Raw genomic sequence first — 20,682 nt, 5'->3', positions numbered from 1 at the left:
GGAATCACCTTATCCCTCCACCTCTACACCTGTACACTAAATAAAGCTGTTTTAGGATATAATGTCATTTTAGACAGTTGAATGTGTTGAGTTGAGTTGAGTTGAGTTGAGTGAGACTGAAGGGAGAAACCCCCAAAACAAACAACAACTGAAAGAGGCTGCGGTGAAAGCCTGGAAAAGAATCACAAAAGAAGAATGCAAAGGTTTGCTGATGTCAGCGGGTTGCAGGCTTGATGCAGTTATTGCAAGCGAAGGATTTGCAACTTAATATTAAGTATTATTCACTCTAATCTATCTTAAGTCTACATGTTCCTAAACTTTTGAATGTGGTGTTCCGTTACAAATGATGCTATCTTCTAAGTTGCAAATGAAAGCTGAAATGCTGATCTCTTGTCTCATATTCATCTTTTCATGTCAAACCCAAATGTTTTCAGTGTACAGCAAAAATAAAGGATTTGGCCTCACTGTTCCAAGAGTTTTGGAGGGGACTGTATATTTAGCTATTTACATTTTCAGTCAGAAGTGACTTTTCATATTTCACACTGACCTCTAGAATGTACTGTAAACACAAAACACACCATCACATCTCTGTATTGCGCCATCATACACCATTAAACCTCTACTGTTGAGTCAGACTGAGTGGTGAACACACCTGGTCGTAGTATTTGTTGATGTACTTGTACAGCTCATGCAGTGCGACCAGGTAGTTGAGCTCTCCAGAATAGTTCTGAAACACAAAACCATCAGGTTAGTCTACATCTGTGTCTTGTCTCTGTATGTGTCCATACTGAGGGCTCTGGGGTGTGGCTGCACTCACCCTGGACAGTTCAGCCAGAGCAGAGTTCATCTCCTGGTCACTGGCTGATATGGTCTGCCTGATGTCAGCATAGTACCTGCAGTAATGGCAATAACAATCAACTTCACAAGCATGACTTTGATACAATCATTACAATACATATAGATCATTTTATTCCAAAATGCAGAATGCAAAATTATAGTTGTGTGAAATTAAAGTCCCATCGTCCAAGGACTGTTGGAGAATAAGTTCTAACAAGCTTTAATGAAATGTGAGCCCACCTTTCTACCATCTGTTTGTAGCGTGGGATGTCTCTGGCATACAGCAGCTTATTGATGGGAGAGTCCTGTTGAAACACAAAAGCGAGAATGAGAAGCAAAGACAGAGGGAGGGACAGGAGGCTGCTTCAGGGCCCGTCTGAATGTCAGCTCCATTTGTGACTGCTGTAAAGCCAAAACCGGTTTTACTGTACCAGCAGCAACTGAAAAAAGCCTTTGTTCAGTCTCAATTATGACACAGACTAAAATACCACAAACAACTATTCACAATAATAATATTAATACATATATGTTGGACACATGTTTTTTAATCAGTTCCCTGCAAGTTCTAATATGCATGAAGCTTGCACTTGTTGCCTCACCCTTCCCAGTTTGTGCTCAGCGATGGTGCAGGAGTCCATGAAGGTCTGGGCAATGACAGAGAGCACTGCGTCCACGTGGTCCGACGCCTGGACGTCGAAGATAAACTGAGGATTCTTGACGATGTTGATCCAGAAACGCAGAGGCAAACTGAGGAAACAGGATCATAACAGACAATTGCAAAAAAGCTGTGTTTGTTTTTACCTAGAGTGGATCAAATTAAGAGAAAACCCTTTAGACAATTTCATCCTCATCTCTTCATTGTGAATTCACAGCTCCAGTCTCAAATGTACCTGTTGGTCTTCCAGATGTGTATCGTCTCAGGGTCGGAGATGCCGTGCTGTCCCGCCTGGTCGTCCAGCAGGTCAAAGAAGTATTTGACAGCCAGTGGGACAGGACGACTGGTGCTGAGGATCACTGTGAACAGGTCGTCCACAAACTTCTGCAGCGTCCCCTGGAAAACATGGAGGAGGAGGAGGGAGAGTGTGCGTAATGTAAATTAATTACACCAAAATTACTGTGACTGTGGGCACCTGCAGCATGTGGGGACAGCTGTTTATATTTCTAGATTTCTAGATTTACAGATGGAAACACGTTAATAAAACGAACAAATCTCAATGTTATGGTGTATATTTGGTTCTGCAACGCAGGCATGCTGTATGAAATGAAACACTGGAGCGGCTTTAAGCCAGCGCCGCTTGGTTCAGTGTGAACAAACAAAGGAGGTGTAAAGGCGAGCCTTCCTTGTGGTGATAATGCAGAGTCTCTGTGTGAAAAGGGCTTGTGTCTGTGTGTGTGTGTGTGTGTGTGTGTGTGTGTGTGTGTGTGTGTGTGAGTGTGAGTGTGAGTGTGAGTGTACCTTCATGGACAGCAGGCGGGTCAGGTAGATCTCAGGGATGGCCTTGGCCCTCTCTCTCTCCCTCAGGCTGCCTCTGCGGTGTTTGGGCAGCTCAGGCTCCTCACTGGCTTTCACCAGATGCCACAGCCTCACTCCACCTTCATCTGCATCCTCCAGCATCGGAGTCTCTGCACAGGTCAGTGTGTTCACAATGTTTTTAGGCAGAATTCACTGAGCAGTGATGACCTACTTCACCGTCGCATATAAAGAAAGCTCATCAGTTCTACTATGTTACATTTACAACAAACGGTTATTATAGGTATTTCCTTTGAATAGAAAACATCTGAATCAAAATTGGATTATAAAAGTACTACTTCCAGACAGTCATTTCGTAATTTCACTGTTCATTGTTTGAATAAAATGAAAGGAGTTTTCTTTAGAGGAACACTTCAAAAAGTACAACCCAATCATTATTGTTATTATTATTAAAGTCAGGTGAAGTTCCGTAGTCCACAAAACATTTCTGGAGCTTCACAGCAAAACAGCATGGCAGCATTCTTCTAAAGACCCAAAAATAATAGTAAATAAATTTAAAAAAAGAGGGCTGAGATTCCAAATTGACTTGAAAAGCTATTACAATGCGACAGTGAATAAATCTATTTGGGATCTCAGGGCATCTGGGAACTTTGATTATACTGTTTTTTAATTATTTTTCGTTTATGTTTTAAAACAAGTCTCCAGCTACTTCAGTTGTTTAGGAGAATGCTAACGCTGTTTTGCTGTGAAGCTCCAGAAATGTTTTGTGGACTAAGTGTTCCTTTAAGATGTGCTGAACAGTGTCCTAAAAAACCAGGAAAGTAAAATCTAGGTCTAAACTCCAGGGTCATTTTGTGAAGAGTGATTCAAATCAGTAACAGTGAAGCCTAGTTATACACATCGACAACAAGGACGCTGCCCAGTACAGTCCATGTTGAGTGATGCCTGCTGCCTAGATTTACCTATCAAATCAAAGTGAGTGCTTTGATAACAACGGACAGTTTCTAGGTGGCAGTGTGATCACAATGAGGAGAAACTGATTTGGATTTATTATTACAGTAACAAAACTGTTCTTGTGTTAACTCACTCTCTCCTGCCACGTAGTCATGGTTGTCATGGTGAATGTGTTTGGTGTGACGAGGGACCAGTGCTACTGTTGCACCGTCTGGGACCTGATGAACAACCAAAAATATACAGTTAGCATTATAAGACCACAAACCCTTCAGTATGTAAGACATTGTATTTTCTCTGAGGAGGACACGTGGACTCTGACCTTGTAGTGCTGCAGTGTGTTGAGGCGTTTCCAGTTGCCCTGAACCACAGACGTCAAGTCCTCGTCTGACAGGATGAGATGACCGGCTACACCAGACCGCCACTCTGAACAAGACACACCAGACACACAGTCAGCACAGTGTGTGTAAACCTGCCTGTGTGTGCGTGCGTGTGTGTGAGTGTGCGTGCGCAGTATATCTGATACGTTGCAATATCAAAATCTCAAAAGCACTTCATAAATATTAGGGCTGGGTAACAAAATACAATATCATGATATTTTTAAACAATTACCTTGATATTGTGAACATATTGTGCAGATGACTAATGGTAGTTTACAAAATAATATAATACAAAAATAATAACAAAAATAATAACATACTGAGGTTCTTGATAAATAATCAAGTGTGTAAAGACAGGTGTAAGAACAGGTAGAACAGTCTGGTGAGTTTTTCACTTTACTGTATTGCAGCCTTTAAAACCAGGAAAGGACAACCCTTATGATATATCACCATATAATAATATCCACAATCTGAATCCCTATATAGCATAGTTATCCCGATAACGATATTGAGGGTCGACTGATGTGTTTTTTTCAGGGCTGATACCGATTATTATTAATCAAGGATACTATGACTAATATACATATATTTGCATTAAAATGTCAAATGTCAAAATTTAGAATAACCAGTGATGGAATGTAACTAAGTACAATTTACTCAGAGGCGTTATGTAGTTTTGGAGAAGAAACTCAAAGTCAGAATTTTAATATTTACAATATTAATGAGGTAATAATACAAACTCATAAATATGGATCTTTCCCATAAGTGAATACACAAGCTGTGCCACATGCTAGAAGCTAGAAAGGTGGCAGGGTCCGCCAAATAGAAAACAAAGTAAAACAGTATAAATTGTGTTGTCCTTTAAGGTCGGTTTGTTTATTCAGTCATGAAAACAAAGAGAGTTTGTTTATTTAGTTTGTTTATGCAGAAAAAAAAATCATTATGTTTTTATATCAGTATTAAGAGCATTTGTCATTTTAACACGTGATAACTTTGATGAAAGACTGAAGGGTTCATGAACTTTTCTTGTAATTACTGTTGTCTTGCTGTAGGGGGCACCACAGCACAACAACTGTAACAGAGACCCTTGAGAGGAAGTGTACCAGTTCATAACTCACTTTGCTGTTGCAGATACAAATGAATAGCTGAAATGCTACAATGTATTTCATCTCTGAGTAAATCTGCTCTGAGTGTCAGGTGTGTCATGTACTCTATGGATTCTCACCCAGGTCCAGGGAGTCAGCGTGGGGCCTATGGGAGAAGGAGGTGCCCTTGTACACCTGATCCAGCAGCTTCTCTTTCACCTGTGTGATGGTGTCACAGTCCAGCACTTTGGAGGGCAGCGGCTGGGTCTCGTTCACTCCTCCACCCTGCACCAGAACATTCAGAGTCTGCAGAAGAAGAAAAAAGAAGGGGTGAGGGAATGAAAAATAAATACAACTTCCTGAAGGTCACGGTGGAAGTCTGGGAATCCTTAATTAGATGCAAACGATAATTTCATGAAAGTCAGAGTTCTCCTCACCAGGGTCTTGTACTCCACGTCCTCCCTCAGCAGGCGGTTGTCATTGAGGGTGTACTTGGCCTTGCCGGTCACAGCATCCACCGGTCCTTTATCCACCTGGTGCTTTATAGCCCTGAACAGCATGTAGAGCGACTCCCCTGCTGAGTCCTGTGTACATACACACACACACACACACACACACACACGCACGCACACACGCACACACACACGCACACAATGAAGTCAGTTAGTCTTGGCCTACCACACTCTGCAGGAGAGAATGAAGGGCTCAAATGACGTGGACACAGAGATGGAGGCATTCTTCAAACTTCTTTGAAGTAAGTTACAGCTTTGTTGAGGCTGACAAGTTTCTACAAAATCAAACTATCAGGAAAAGCTGGAATTCATATTTTCACCAGAAATTCTCCAACAGTTCTCCTTGGCTTGGAGCAGTGGGAATGACATTAGATGGTGCAATTAATCCATTGAGGTTGTTTTGGTATGAGGTGCAGAGTTTTGGAGGTATCAGCTGGAGAGTCGTGTCTGCCTTCGTTTCAGTACAACAGAACTATATGTTACTCAGCTTGTGGTGCCAAAATTAAAAAATAAACAAACAAAAAAAATAAAACTCAGCAGCTCTCTTTCCAGTAATCATGACCCAGTTACTCAAGATATTCAACAGAACTTGTTGTTGTGAACTAAACCTGCCAACCGTATTACTGCACAGAAGGAAGCGAGCATCTACTCATGGACAAAAGGCTTGTTCTCGTGAAAATGCCAAATGTAAACATTAACGGCATCTTCCATGTGTGCTCTGTAACCCTAGCTAGCTCAGTTAGCTAGCCTCTCTTCCATCAGTAGATGCATGTTTCCTTCTGTGCAGTGATATGGTTGGCGGGTGTAGTTCAATAGAAAGAAAATAGTTCCGACATGAAACTGCTCACAACAAGGTGTGTGGATTATCTTAATAACCAGGTCATGGGTGCCCCAGTGGCTCAGTTGGTAAGGTGGGTGTCCCATGTGCAGAGGCTTTGTCCTTGCTTAAGGTGCCGGGGTTTGAGTCCAAAGGTGGCCCTTTGCTGCGTGTCATCCCCCCTCTCTCTCATCCTATCACCTCTCAATGCCATGAAAAGGCTAAAAAATACATGAAAAAAAACATTAAATAACCAGGTCATGATTTCTGTAAAGAGACATTGCTGTTGAGTTCTTAAAATGTATTTTTTGGTGCTTTGAGCAACACAGGCTGGGTGCCATCTATTGCTATTAAACTGAAGAGAAGGCAGACATCTCTGCGGCTGATATCCCCAAAATTCTGCACCTCACACAAAAACAATCTAGATGGATAAATAACACCACATGTAGAGAAAAATAAGTACTTTTGATTTGAGTGAAGTGTCCTTTAAATCCTGTAAAACTCATTATTAAAGAACAAAGTGTCACTTTCTCAACCGTATGACTGAAATAACATTTCAGTGCAGTTGTAGCAGAACAAATCAACATCAAATCATGTCTTATGTGCTGACTGACCCTGAGGAAAGCATAGAGGCAGATGGACATCCAGTTGGTAAGCAGCTTCTCCACCACCGTCTCTGTTCTGCAGAGAGAAAACACAGAGTGAATCACTGCTAAACATCTTTAAAACACCTTGAACCTAGAAGCACACTCTCTGATTTCTTACCGTCGCAGCATCAGTTTGGGGTTCTTGGCCACGTACTGCTCCACCAGGTCGTTGAGCAGAGTTTTGAGGATGTCAGTGAAATACTCCAGTTTGCCGTGCAGCGCCACCGTCAGCAGGGAGGCCACATAGGCTCTGTCTCTGGGAGAGAAGGTCCGCTGGCTCTCCAGAGTGTGAATGAACTGACAGGGAGAAAAGAGTACCAAATTATCCCTCTGCTAAAAATGTAGATACTGTCCTCAAACCCTCTCCACTCACGACACTTGTGGTGATGATGACTACCTTGGTGAGGAAGAGTTTACTGTTGAGCAGGTTGGACAGCTGCACCAGGCCCTGCTCCACCGTCTGCCGCCGACACTCCTGAACGTCCAGGTCTCGCCTCAGCGGAGACTCCCGGTGGCCAGGGAAGAAAATACGTTCTGCGTACATCCGATAGTCCAGGAAAGGAATGCCAGAGCCCACCAGGTCACTGGACATGTCCATCATCTCTGTCATCAGGTCTGAGACAGGGTGCAGGAGGAGAGACAGATCAGGAGGTTTTGCTACAACCTCTTTGGTCTTCAGCTTCCACTAGGGATATCATGATTCTCCAAATCCATGATCTGATTTGACTTTTGATTTCAAGGTAACATTTTGATTTAATTTGAGATTTAAACTTTTTTTCCCAGCACTAACACTGCTGTTGTTAGACTATCACATCTGGATTTGTAAAGATCAACAGATAATTGGTTTTATGGCCTGACAACTGTCATTACATTTTCAAATGTAAATAGACAAGGGTATCTTACAGCAGCTTGACCTTATCTTGGTGTCTACCATTGTTCAGTACTTCAGTGATTCAAAAATAAACAACTAAAGATAGAAATTCAGTTTGTAAAAAAATTCAGTTTTTCTAATCTGTCACTCCAGGCAGTTGGTAATCTTCGTGCAGCTGAAGGCCATCAGTAAGCTAGCTGTATCGTCTTTAAAGTGTTAAATAGGCGAGCTGGAGAGAAAGAAATATACTGGCAGAATCGCCAGTCCCACATTTGATTTTGATGATTGAAACTCAAAGTTCACTTTGATCATTTTTTAGTTCAGAATGGAAGCCGTGATACCTCTAGCTTCCACCATATACAGTACTATATTCAAAGTGCATGCTGGGAGCTGTGTTGGGAGGTAGGAGCTGGTAAATATTGACTCTGGACATGTTGGCAGACTAAATTTAAACTCCTCTGCAACAGCCATGTGAGGAACATTTCATCCAGGAGGGGTGATGTAATGGGAACATTTCATAAGCCCAGTGTGAAAACAAAGTGGATCTGTCGAGCTCCACAAACTAAAAGAAATCTTTATTTTTCTTCTGTCTTTGGCTCTGCTCTCCCAACCCTTTCTCCTCTCTTTCCTGCTCCCTCTTACTCTTCACACTCTTACCTGTGAACTCTTTCTTGCAGCGGTCTCTCACACTGGTTTCTAGGTTCTCCAGTTGGATCTGGACCTTCTTGTAGTCTCTCAGAGCCTGCTTACTCTTTCTCCTGATGGACACCAACAAGGACAAAGACAGAGGGTCAGGCAGGGGTAGAGGAGAGAGAAGAAGTAATACCAGTTTCACACTGGATTAGTGGATATCCAAAGAAACAGTGAAAAGGTTGACTCAAGTAATTTGACCCAACAAGCCCCCACCAGTGAGGATCAGGGTTAATCACGGGGTCATGCTGGGTCAGAAAATGGAAACACTGCCTGATTTGGTAACACCCAAAGGTGACTATCCTGATCCTACAGGTCTCAGTGGGCTAGTGCTCAAACCCGTCTTGACTGTCACTGAACAATTCATCCACAACAAAAACAGTAACTACAAATGCATTGTTTTAAAAATCGTTCTAACTCTGGTGGTTGGAGGAACACTGACAGCCAAACCCCATCTGAACTTACAGAAGTGTAAGAGTAATAACTGTTATGTGACATCCACATGAAGGTTTAATGTTGTGGTGTATCAGTGTAGTTATCATTATAGTTATGGCTCTTGGTGTGGATGGCACTTTATAATGTTGGTAGGCTAAAGGTTCAGGGGATCTGTTGTAATAAAAACAATAAAATGCAGCCTTAATCAGTTCAGTACAATGAAAGGTTTTGCCGTTACAGACTTCTTTGCAGACTTAGACTGGTATGACCTGTAGCTTATGCTGGTCATCTAGCTGACGGGTCCATGACTCTTATCTATTTGTACTAATGGTGAGCCCTTCTCAGACCCGGCATGTGCAACATTGGTGGCTTCTTCTATCAGTAAGTAATGGCCTTTCCTTGTTCACACATTAGTGTCAGTAAGGTTTATTCAGACATGACACAACATTTACAGAAAGTGACACATGCTCATGCCATTATTACCATCCGGAGTGAGAGAGGGATGGTGTCGCTACAGGAGAACTATGAAGAGTTGGAAAATAAGGAGGAAGAGGGGTGTTTTCTGATCTCTCACTCACTGATGGATTCTAAAACTTGTTGTGCTGTTGAAGCCTTAATAAACTAATGTAACAAGAGGGGAACTCGTCCCTTCTTCTCACAGCAAATCCACTAATACATTTTCTGACAGGACATAAAGTTGGGACTCTCCCTGAATTTTTAACCTCTTCTGCAACACACTGTGAGAGGAATGTATTTACGACTGATCTGACATGAGAGGAATCTCAACAAGTTAAAACTGGCTCATTCACACTTCTTCATGTATTATTCAAATGTTGTGTGCATTAAAGACAAGAATTAATGTATCAAAATGGTCTCAAGAAGTGCATTCTCTCTGGGTGTATAATAACATGCTGCTTCAGCCTTTGAGGTCACCTGACAGCATTCCATTGTTACATGATGCGATCTGCATGACTGGTTGTGTTAAAGTCATTGGCTAATTCCGATCAGAGATGGACATGTTGAATTGCACATCTACCTAATGAAGTTCATGTCTTGATGTTTATTACCAAGCCCTATTTAGTTCTCAGTATCATCAAAACATTGCTCTATAGCGCTACTAGTGGTCAAAAACTCCACAAGGTGCCTTTAACTAATTTATAAATTGATCCAATTGAGTGCCTTTTTTCTTTGTCCAAGTCCACCCACTGACCTGTAAATGAGCACGATGATGAGGACGATGAGGGCTACAATGGATGCCCCGACCCCAACTCCAATCTGAGCCTCCAGGGGGAATGTGGACAGGCTGAGGTTGTCATATTGAACCTTACCCAGGGAGAAGTTCAGGTTGCCCATTTGGACCTGAAACAGAGACACACACTCCTCACTAAGTGCAGTGTCCTTGTCAGGTACTCACACAGTCCAGGCACATGCTGTAAACAGTGAAGTGATTCTCTGGTATGTAGGTTAGAGTGTGGACGACTCACAGTGAATTCAGGCAGACTGTCGGAGCCCTCTAGTTTCTTGCCATTGGATACCGGGGCGGGCTGCTGAGGTGGCGGCTCGCAGTACAAATGGTTTCTGGTCAGGGTCTTAACAGCACACACACCCTCCCCCACCAACACTACCACCTCGTCCTTCGTGATGGCCAGGTCCAGGTTTTCCCCCTGAGAACAAATGGAGATGAACTTTTTAACTTCCAGTTCTTTTGATGTTGAAAAATGGATATCTTTTTAACCTTGTTTGATTTAAGAGTGCAGTTTTTGTTATTCTTTGACTATGATTAAACATGTAGTTTTATAATAATTTTATTAGCCTTTTTAAGCATGCTTCAAGCTACTGCTCTGTTATTCTACCACAATGACAAATAGCAAGACCAGCACTGAATTCAAAGCTACGCAGGGCTGTATCCAATTTAAGTAATGTCCAACAATTAGTAAAAGGTCCCAACACTGACGGGATTGATTGACATAAAATCAGGTGCTAACAGACACTCGTGGTCACCAGAGGATGAATCTGAAAGAATTTTTCATCTAGGTGAGAAATGGTGGTATACTGTATGTAAATTAAGACTCGGCTAACATGATTGGATACCTCTTACACGACAAGTCCCATCTACCTTAGCTGTACTTTGACGAATGTGCCCTACATGCTAAACGCCACTGTGTTAATATCCTGTAATTGTTATCTCGTTAACAAGTTAAATGCGGACATGTTACCATGTATGTAAAGCAGTTAGCAAGCTGATGGAACTTTGAAAAGACTGTGACAGAACTTTTGTTGTAGCACAACTGAGACTGGTTGAAACAACTCAGACATTCTGGAGCTGAGTTAAGTTCTTAAAGGTAATTTACATTTTTCTAAGTCAGCTGTTTGTTGTTTTTTTCTGCTACAAGTGATCTGTTTTGATAAATGCATTAACACACAAGTCTGGTTGTTGTTTTCTGACAAACTGAGAATGCCATCATTGCTTCACTTAGTAAAATAACTTCTTCCAGAGCTGCCTATCTATGGGTGCTTTTCATTACACTATGCTATGCTTCCTGGTCTCCTCTCTCCTCCTGTGACCTGGAAGTCGTTCCCCCTAGGCCATCATTGACGATCTTTAAATCTCTTAAATGCACCTTGAAAAGCAAGAAGGGAGGAGGCTTCTGGAGGTGAAACACAGGTGTATCGTTCCCCACACCGCTATCTCACATCTCTCTGGAAGGAGCTAGGATGTGAGGAAGAGATGTGAGTGAAGGATCGAGGAGACATGCTAGCATAATGAAAAGCACCCTCTATCACAGCCTCTCCTCTGACCTCCAGCTGTATGAAGCTGCCAGGGTTGTAGCGGTAGGCCTTCAGAGGGTCCTGCTGGTTAAGGGGCCGCAGGACAGGGTTAGGTTCATAGCTGAAGGTCTGGGGGTTCAGACGGCTGAAATCAAAGCGCAGGTTGTCCAGCAGAAACTCCACAGTGACCTTTGACCCCCAGATGGAGGAGTCCACCATAGGAGAGCGACAGAGGATCAGAGTAGAGGAGTTCACCTCACAGCGCTCCGTGAACTATAAGAAGAGGGTGTAGAAAGGGTATTCAGTAAAGGAAGAAACTTGCTTTTAGTTTAGAAATAAACTAACACAGACACACAAACTAACCTGTTTGACAGAGCAGACAGGGCCTCCAGGACAGACAGGGTTAGGAACCATCCTCACTGGCCTCCCCACAGTCTCCTCCCTGTCCTTCCCCTGCTCTCCACTCCTCCTCTTCCTCCGTCTTCGCTTCCTCCTTTTATTCTGGCTGACTGACTCATAGGGAGTGACGGTCACCACCATGCGGGGCTCCTGCACCACATCCAGGTTGTGGCCTGACACGTAGATCCGCCGGCCACCACTAAAATGACAGAAAAGTTAAATTTCATGTACTTCAATATGGACCACATATCAACTTTTTAATTGAAGGTTGAGAATTTACGGTGAGACTCACTCCAGGAAGCTCTTTGCTGGTGTGGCGTGGGTGATGTTGGGGTTGTGGGTGAAGCGGTAGGCTGAGGAGTGGAGGTGGCGCTGGCTGCTGCCGTAATGCAGGGTGAGCCGGTGATCTCCTGTCTTATTACTGCTGCCTGTCACACACTGAACACTGGACGTCTGCACCTCTGACACACTGAGGAGAGGAGGAGGAGGCACATAGAACACACTGATTCATAAATTATGCGATACTTCACTGACCCCACAGTCAAATTGTCTTTTCTCTTCCCCCCTCTGACACAAGGAGGTCAAAGGTCAGACTGACAGAGGGAAAGTTGAATGAAGAAGTGTGATGAGGAGAGAAGGAATCAAAATAGCAGTTTCTATAGAAGCTAACTAACAGACTGGCCATCGGCTAATACATCATGTCAGTGTGCGTTTGTGTGTTTGTGTGTTTGTGTGTGTGTGTGTGTGTGTGTGTGTGTGTGTGTGTGAGTGTGAGAGAGAGAGAGAGAGAGAGAGTGTCTTACATGTTACAGGGCACCCCTCCCACAGTGATGGTGAGGTCAGAGGGACGTCCTGTCAGCAGGTTTCGGCCAGTGATGGTCAGGGACGTTCCTCCGGCTTTAGGCCCCCTTTCAGGAGACACCCCCATCACAAATGGGTCCTGACAGGGAGGAAAGGGTGGAGGAAGGTCACGGTTAGAACTGGATTGAACTCACTAACTCAAAGAGAAACTGTTAATTAACCAGCTGACACATTTGGAAGAGAGTTGCTGAAATATTGATGTTTTTTTTTTGCTCTGTGCTTTAGCCGTTTGCTACTGCAATGACACAATTCCCTCAGATGAGTTGACAAAATCATTTTCTATTATAATTAAATGTCCAGTGTGTAGGATTCAGTGGCATGTAGCGGTGAAATGTAGCTGAACACCCATTGCCTCACCCTCCTCTACAGTGACTGCTATAATTGTTGAAAACTCAAAATGCCCTCTCTGGAGCCAGTGTTTGGTTTGTCTGTTCTGGGCTACTGTAAAAGCATGGCCAACTCTGTAGAAGAGGAATTTCTCCTTCTGTAGATATAAAAGGCTCAGTCTAAGCTCATGAAAACACAACCATTCTTAATGAAAACATCATTATAAATATTATCTTCCATTTCTGCCAACAGAACCCCTACATTCTACATACTGGACATTTAAATGTATTCTGATGTACCTGATAGCTGAATGTCTGGCTGGACAGGCCAAACTCTCCTCCGCTCACTTCAACAGACACCTGGCCCTCTTTCTCTCCTCCACTGGCTTTGGTCCTGCATACAATCCTGGAAGACAGACATCATTCCTCTTAGAGTAGCCGACAGACATTCACCCTGGCACTGTTTAATTAAGCTGATAACAAGTGAACTTTTGCAAAGACCCATATGCTTTTGTAGTGTATAGTGTTGAGAAATGTGCTTAATCCACAAAGGATTTCATAATGCTGCAAAATTGTTTATGGATGCCATGATCACGTCACATCTCACATACTGTTTGACAAGCTGGGGACAAACTAACAGCCTGTCATTACAACCATTAGCAACCCTCTACAAAAAAACCATCAAAGTACTGGATCAAAAGCCTAACAGTTCACATCACTGCATCATTTAAAAAAAACAAACTGCTGAGCTGGGAAGATATAATCAAATGTAAAAACATCTGCCTGGTCTTCAAAATCCTGCATAACATCGCTCCTCCCCCTCTCAACTCATTTATGATCCAACATAACAGCAGTCACACCACTAGAAGCACCACACGAGGTGAGAGCAATACAAAACTGGAATTTAATGCCCACCATTATCAAAGACATAAATACATACTCCACCTTCACTGAATACCTCAAAGCATGGCTATCAGATAACTATAACTGCAAACATTAACCCCCGTCAGACGTGATATGTGATGCAGTCATTATTTGTTGCCGCTCCATGCCTTTTTTTTATCCTTCACATTCGTTCTTTTTATCCCTTGCATTCTCCTCGTAATGTAAGCTACTCACATTTCTTTTATGTAATGTATCCTAGATTGCCTATTCTGACAACCGACCGGGGACTACAGCCGGAAATTAGCCGTAAAGGCTAAAGCTGTTCCTTTGACTGTAAAGTTTATAAAAGGGGACTGTCAACGTCATCATAAACAAATAAACTAAACTAAACCAAACTAAAATTGCCATAAAATATGAAAATAAAGGTGCAGCAGATTGTATGTACCTGGAGGAGACCTCATAGAGGCTGGGGATGACCGTGCAGGGAACCCTGGCTACCATCACAGAGTTGAGGATGTCTTCAGCCTTCTGGCCCAGGTTGGAGCCTGAGATGGTCACCATTGTGCCGCCTTCCAACAGGCCAGAGAGAGGCTCAATCTGAGGGAAGTCAGGAAATGCTTCATTTAGAAAGGAGCTTTCTGGATACATGAGGTATATTTTCTTATTAATGATACATTTGCAAGTGCCAAACATTGATGGTGAAGAAAGAGCACTGTTGCTCCCACAGTAAAGATGTTAGTGAAGAGGTTAAAGGTCAGAACTCACAGAGTGGATGACAGGGGCAGGGCACGTCTCCTGTACAGGTTCACTGCAGCTGTCTGAATACAAGCAGCTGGCGTGAGCACCACCACACCACACGCAGCCATACTTGTGGTCAGCTGTATGACAGCGGCTGCAGTCAGTGCGACCCACAGAGCAGTTGTACAGAGTCACTGAGGGCAGAGCACACACATGACAGCATCAGTCAAAGTTTGACTCTCAGAGGATAATAGTCACATGTTGAGAGGAAAAAAGCATGAGAATAATAAAATCTAGCACAGAACAATGTAATCTAGCTCCTCACCATACAGGTCAGGAGAGCTGTCCACATGGAAGGTGTCCCTCCTCTTCACATACACCATGGCGTTGTATTCCTCCACAGGAGAAGAATATGTGTACTGGACAAACAGCAATGACTTCATTAAAAGAGTAGAAACAGTTGAATCCTGCCTCAAATAACATCAGCTTATCATCATCAATGACATTTACTGGATCTAAGTTCCACACAGTGCTCCTGTTATATTCGTGTCTGTAGTGCACATTATCAGACCTGGTGCAGTTGACAGGTGATGTCAAAGTTTGACGGATTGGTGTCATCGGTCTCCACATAGGCGTCCACCACCACTGTCTGCCCTTCGATGACCAATACACACTCATAGTCCAGCTCTGTGTCCTGAACACACAAGGACATGTGTTTGGTGAGGGGATCATCAGCCAGGCTGTTGAAGCTGTGTGTGTGTGTGTGTGTGTGTGTGTGTGTGTGTGTGTGTGTACCTGATAGAGGTGCAGGTTACGGGCCAGTAGGGTGATCTTCCTCTCCACTCTGACAGGCAGCAGTGATGAACCCTGGACCTTCTCCACACAGGGACAGGCTGAGGAGCCCCAGCTGACGAAGGAGCCCTCGTCCCCCTGTTGCCCAATACACATACATACCAAGGATGAACACACAAGTCTCTGCTTGAGGCTCAACGCTCAAGGTCAATTACTAGCATAGCACACCTGAATATCCAACTGAACTGCTAGTGGAGCTGCACTGTGGGTAATGAAAGCACCAGGAAAGTTTTGCTTAACATGACAGGTTATTTGCCCTGTTTGTTACTCTGTACTTCCTGTCATTTATACGTGGAAGATGAATTACAGTGAAGTTTAGCTATCAGAATGATCAGATGGGTCAGGTTACATGTTGTGAGTATCAGGTGGACAGCTATAAGTATAGGCGTGAACTACTCCCAGGAGTAGGAGTAGGAGAAGAAGAAAAGGGATTACACTCTGATGTGCTTCACTGTCACGTAAATGACTGTTTGGGCTCTGTTAACCTGCCAATGTTAGCAGCAGCTATTTGTGAACACACCGTTTGTTTCAACTGATTGAACCATTGAACTAGTAACCACAATATCACCAGGCTCCTTTAACAAATTGTCTCTTTTTAGGAGTTGTTGAAGGAGGAGAAACTTCACAAACTTTGTGAAATGGCTACAACAAACTCTAAATCATTGGTGCCTTCTATAAATTCAGCATTAAATCAAAACGCTGAAGCTGTTCTGTGTCTACAGTGCGTCTTACCTGCCAACATTAAGCATCTGGTTGAACACACTGTTTCAACAGATTTCACCATTTACACTCAATTTATTAAAGACGACATTGTAATGATGTCAACATGTCAAATTTTACAAATACAGAAAACAATAACAGTAAAAGGTGTGAAGTGATGGCTGTTCTCTTGTAATTGGATCACTAAAGACTGTGTTAATACCCGGTCTGAATACCCTCACTGTCTCCTGTTTTTTTTTTACAAGCCTTTTTGCTTTGATCTATTTTTGTATTTCATTTTGTTCCTCCGTCTGTTGCTATATATTTATGACTGTACATTTTGTGTAACAAACCCTTTGCTTTTTGCATTGTAAATAAGAGTTAGTTCTTAGTGACTTGCCTGATTAAATAAATGTCAAATTAATATAAATAAATAAAGCTATACAAATCCGAGCCGGACTGTTTTTAGATTTCTTTTTAACTGAGGTTCCTGAGGTTTCTTCAGCATTTTTTTTTCCCTGTTAAAAGGGCTTTTTTGGGCCAAGTTTTTCCTCACTCGAATCGAGGGTCGAAGGACAGAGGGTGTCGTCTCTGTACAGATTGTAAAGCCCTCTGAGGCAAACTGTGATTTGTGAATTTGGGCTATACAAATAAAATTTGATTTGATTTGATTTGATTTGAACTCATCCATATTTGAGCTTTAACACAAATATAGCCTTGCAGTAGATCAGGCAAGCATGGAATTTTATAGTCACATGTTCCAATTATGTCCACGACCAAACTCACTTTAGGGAGTTCATATAGACATCTGGGGGCTCATTCAGTCTGCATACATCAATGCTGAGCTCTGCATCGTTCAGGCTCCGTCAGGGCCCCCCCCAGCGTAGACTGAGCAATGTCAGGGGCAATCTGTGTCAGATTTGTTCCAGAGCTACACCCCAAAATTGTTGAAATAAATGCTTAAAGCCTTGACAAGAGTGTCCTGTGTGAGTATTAACTCCCTATTCACTATTACCAGAACAAGCCAAGCATGCACCTGGTACCAAAAATGGTGTAGTGTAGTGGAGTGTATCACTAATGTAATATCTTGTTTTGTCTTGTCCACTGAACACTAGACGGTAAGGTAAGAAGGTAACTAATGAGTTGACTTTTTTTTGTATCTTTTAATCTATTTATCTGATTCTATTTATGTGGAAACAAGATAAGTTTGTGATTACGCTCAGCACGTTCACATTTAACAGATATTTACAGAAAATAATCACAGCATAAACACAATATTGGTCAGGAACATCATAATTACAAATTTTGTTTGAGATGTTCAGCTCTACTGTGTGTATGGACAAGGATATGACCATGTGTGAGAAACAAGGACACACAATCAGCATCCTTAAAGAAAAGCTAACGTTCAAAGAGAGTTATTAAATGTAATACTGAGTTGTAAATACAAAACAATCTGGAAAGATTAAAAACATTTAAACAAAACACAACTTCTGCAGCTCTCACTGGAGCAGCTGTTTTTCTTGGGATCAGTCCATAAAGAAAGAAAAAGACAACATAAAGAACAGAGGTGTCAGACAGCAGAGAGGGAGCAGGGACATGGGGCAGACAGGGAGGCTTGTTTGAGCTGTGTTCATATTGCAGGAGCACACAGTCCAGTCGGAAGCTGAGAGATGCAGGAGACTGCTGAAGCTTTTAGAAGAACAAGTAGAAGTACAGGAAGAAGGAGAAAGAGGAGGAGGAGAGAGGCAGCTGAACTCACCGGGAGGAAGCCGTCAGCTTGATCATACTGGTAGTCCAGCTCTGAGTCAGTATCCAGCAGGTGGGGGTATGATGGGGGGGCATGGTCGACCTCCCCGTCACCTGACAACACAGTGGCAGCTGAAAATGTGGCTGTGTCATTCTCCGGCGGGACAGCACTCTCAGCGTGGACCTCTGTTTCTTCTTTGGGCCAGAGGAGCACCTCAGGGTCACCGCCTTGGCTTCCTGCCTCAGTCTGTGAACCCTGAGTGGGTGCTGGAGTGGGAGTCTGGATCACGTCCAGGTGGAGGGAGAGCTCAGAGTCACCGGTTTCGCCCACAGGGAAAGGCGTGGGCAGGGGGAAGTCAAATGAGGCCGGAGTTGGAGGTTCTGCCAGGCTTAAAGCTCCCTCGGCTTCCTGGGTGTCACTGGAGGGCAACTCGGTCACCAACTCCAAGGGGGAGGAGTCAGGGTCATAGGACGGGACAGTCAAAGGCATCACAGGCTCCAGATCTCCACTTAGACCATCAGCCACAGTGACAGGTAATAATTCCATGGCTACCATGGGGGCACTGGGAGTAGCTGCTGCTACTTCAGTGTCACTTTGGGTGACAACAGCAAGCTGTCCTGCTTCACTCTCTCCTTCCTGCCACGTGGTGACCTCTGGGAGTGGAGCTGTAGTGGGCGCTGGTGTGGTGGATGGCAGGGAGCTGGCAGGCTGAGGGGGCAGGGTGGTGGGTGAGGTGGTTGTCTCAGGGCCGGTGGTGGTTGTGGGTGGAGTCGTGGGTGCAGGAGGAGTGGTTGGCTCCTGGGTGGTTGTTACAGTGACAGGGGCTGCAGATGTTGTGGTTGTTGTTGTTGTTGTGGGAGTTGTCGTGGTGGTGGTTGTCATGGCAGCCATTGTGGTAGTGGGTGTGGTGATGACTTTAATAGGTTTGGATGTGGGTGGAGCTGAGGTGGGGAGTTTAAACTGGGGGAGGGAGGAGGAGGGGAGGACATGAGGAGAGGGTGAGAAAGAAATGAACAACTAATGGAGAAAGGAAAATAGACATAAACAATAACAGAACTTAAATGTGATGTTAAACACATAACCTGCTGTTATCGATGTATATGACAACTTCATGACTCTGTCTCAAACAATGTCGGCTTGTATCGACATATGAGGTACAACAAAGCTTGAGGCCACTAATGAATGTATATAACAATCATTTTTTCTTAATAGGGAAAAGTAGACCTTTTATCTACTTACCATGTCTTATGAATCAGAAACACGCTCAGTGCAAGTTCATATCTTTGGCTTCACACAGCCACATTTAAGTTAACATGAGTAATCTATATATATATATATATATATATATATATATATATATATATATATATATATAGATCCTAGCTTGCATCATGCAAGTTAGGACCGCCACTGCGTGTCCCCTCAGTGTTAAGGCAGCAGTTGCGTATTAGCTCACCACTGTAGCAGCTGCTGTTTCCCACCGCCGCTCTGACATGAATCTCCAACTGTCTCATGCTGCAGAGGAAACTCTCTCCCTTTACCACCAACATACATCCCTGTGCCAGGTTTAAAAGTGCCTTCGTCTCCGCAGAACATGTCCGTAACTTAGCTTTGTTCAGCCTCATATGCATAAAACAACGTTGGCTGACTAGCCAAGGAAGCTAAGCTAAGAAAACTGTATAAAGACGACATGACGGCCCACGGGAAAAGAAACACTGCTGAAACAAATGAACCGAGTGTCTTGTGTTCTCCTAACTGAGCTGGTGTAATAAGAAAATAATAAACGGGACATGGAGACGTAATGTTAGTGCACTGAGCAGCAACATACTTCTTTCCATTTCCTCTCCCCACACATCACAAACTACAGTAACTCTGAGGGGACACGCCACTGTGCTCTCTGGTGGGGAGCCTTTTGAATCACAACGTTACGATGGTCAGGGATTTGTAGTCGGCATCGTCCATCGGCCCAACCCTTGATATAATTGATCTTTCATTCATATTTTATGTTCTCTGATTGTCTCTTAACAATCCCAGTTCCCAAAAAGTTCACTGCTGTGTGAAGTGTAATTAATAACACAATCCAATCATTCTCAAGTAAACTGTGTTTACTGACACTGACGTGTTCCTGAGCCCATGTAGCACCATCCTTTACACAATCATGTGTTCACAAAGCGGTGAACCTCGGTCCATCCTTGTTTGTGGTCGACTGAGCCATTCGAGGATGCTCCTTTCATACCCAATCATGATTCTGCCACCTGTTACCAATGAACCTGTTTACCTGTGGAATGTTCCAAACAGGTGTTTTTGGAGCATTCCACAACTTTCACAGTCTTCTGTTGCTCCTGTCCCAACTTGTTTCAAATGTGTTGCTGCATCAAATTTAGAATAAGAATATATTTATAAAAGTAGTGAATTTAAATATATTTTCTTTGTACTGTTTTCAACAATGTAATGTCAAAAGGATTAGGAAAGGATCACATTCTGTTTGAATTTACGTTTCACAGTGTCTCAACTTGTTTTGAAATTGGGGGTTGTATCTTTGTTTTATCCACCTCTTAGTAGATCTATACATGCGGGTGAGACTGAGACACAGTCCAGCAGACAGTCGAACCAACACTATTCCTCTTATCCACAGGTAACAACAATGCACCAGTTCACTCAGAGCATTAGACTGCTAGCTTGCAGACACAGAGACTAACAATGCAGGATA

General features: G+C 43.2%; 1 protein-coding gene across 1 annotated transcript in view; it reads right to left on the bottom strand.

Annotated features, from left to right (window-relative positions):
• Positions 1–619: 619 nt before the first annotated feature.
• Positions 620–20,682, bottom strand: part of plxnb1b (plexin b1b) — a gene marked incomplete at its 3' end in the record, with an annotated part of 119,528 nt that continues 99,465 nt past the window's right edge. The window contains exons 12-38 of the mRNA XM_084348874.1: positions 17,985–18,932; positions 15,470–15,604; positions 15,246–15,368; positions 15,000–15,093; positions 14,702–14,868; positions 14,382–14,533; positions 13,352–13,457; positions 12,668–12,804; positions 12,157–12,333; positions 11,829–12,063; positions 11,496–11,738; positions 10,181–10,360; positions 9,907–10,055; positions 8,229–8,329; positions 7,098–7,315; positions 6,819–6,997; positions 6,668–6,734; positions 5,162–5,308; positions 4,865–5,030; positions 3,582–3,685; positions 3,396–3,480; positions 2,294–2,460; positions 1,728–1,888; positions 1,437–1,584; positions 1,078–1,142; positions 818–893; positions 620–727 (exon numbers count right to left, since the gene is read on the bottom strand). Coding sequence (XP_084205000.1) covers positions 620–727; positions 818–893; positions 1,078–1,142; positions 1,437–1,584; positions 1,728–1,888; positions 2,294–2,460; positions 3,396–3,480; positions 3,582–3,685; positions 4,865–5,030; positions 5,162–5,308; positions 6,668–6,734; positions 6,819–6,997; positions 7,098–7,315; positions 8,229–8,329; positions 9,907–10,055; positions 10,181–10,360; positions 11,496–11,738; positions 11,829–12,063; positions 12,157–12,333; positions 12,668–12,804; positions 13,352–13,457; positions 14,382–14,533; positions 14,702–14,868; positions 15,000–15,093; positions 15,246–15,368; positions 15,470–15,604; positions 17,985–18,932 — 4,638 coding nt within the window. The remainder of the gene's footprint in view (positions 728–817; positions 894–1,077; positions 1,143–1,436; positions 1,585–1,727; positions 1,889–2,293; positions 2,461–3,395; positions 3,481–3,581; positions 3,686–4,864; positions 5,031–5,161; positions 5,309–6,667; positions 6,735–6,818; positions 6,998–7,097; positions 7,316–8,228; positions 8,330–9,906; positions 10,056–10,180; positions 10,361–11,495; positions 11,739–11,828; positions 12,064–12,156; positions 12,334–12,667; positions 12,805–13,351; positions 13,458–14,381; positions 14,534–14,701; positions 14,869–14,999; positions 15,094–15,245; positions 15,369–15,469; positions 15,605–17,984; positions 18,933–20,682) is intronic.

The sequence above is a fragment of the Pagrus pagrus genome (assembly GCF_965226575.1).
Source record: "Pagrus pagrus genome assembly, chromosome: 3".
Classification (NCBI taxonomy): Eukaryota; Metazoa; Chordata; class Actinopteri; order Spariformes; family Sparidae; genus Pagrus; species Pagrus pagrus.
Note: the sequence above shows the minus strand (reverse complement) of the source record. Positions and strands in the feature narration are given on the sequence as shown.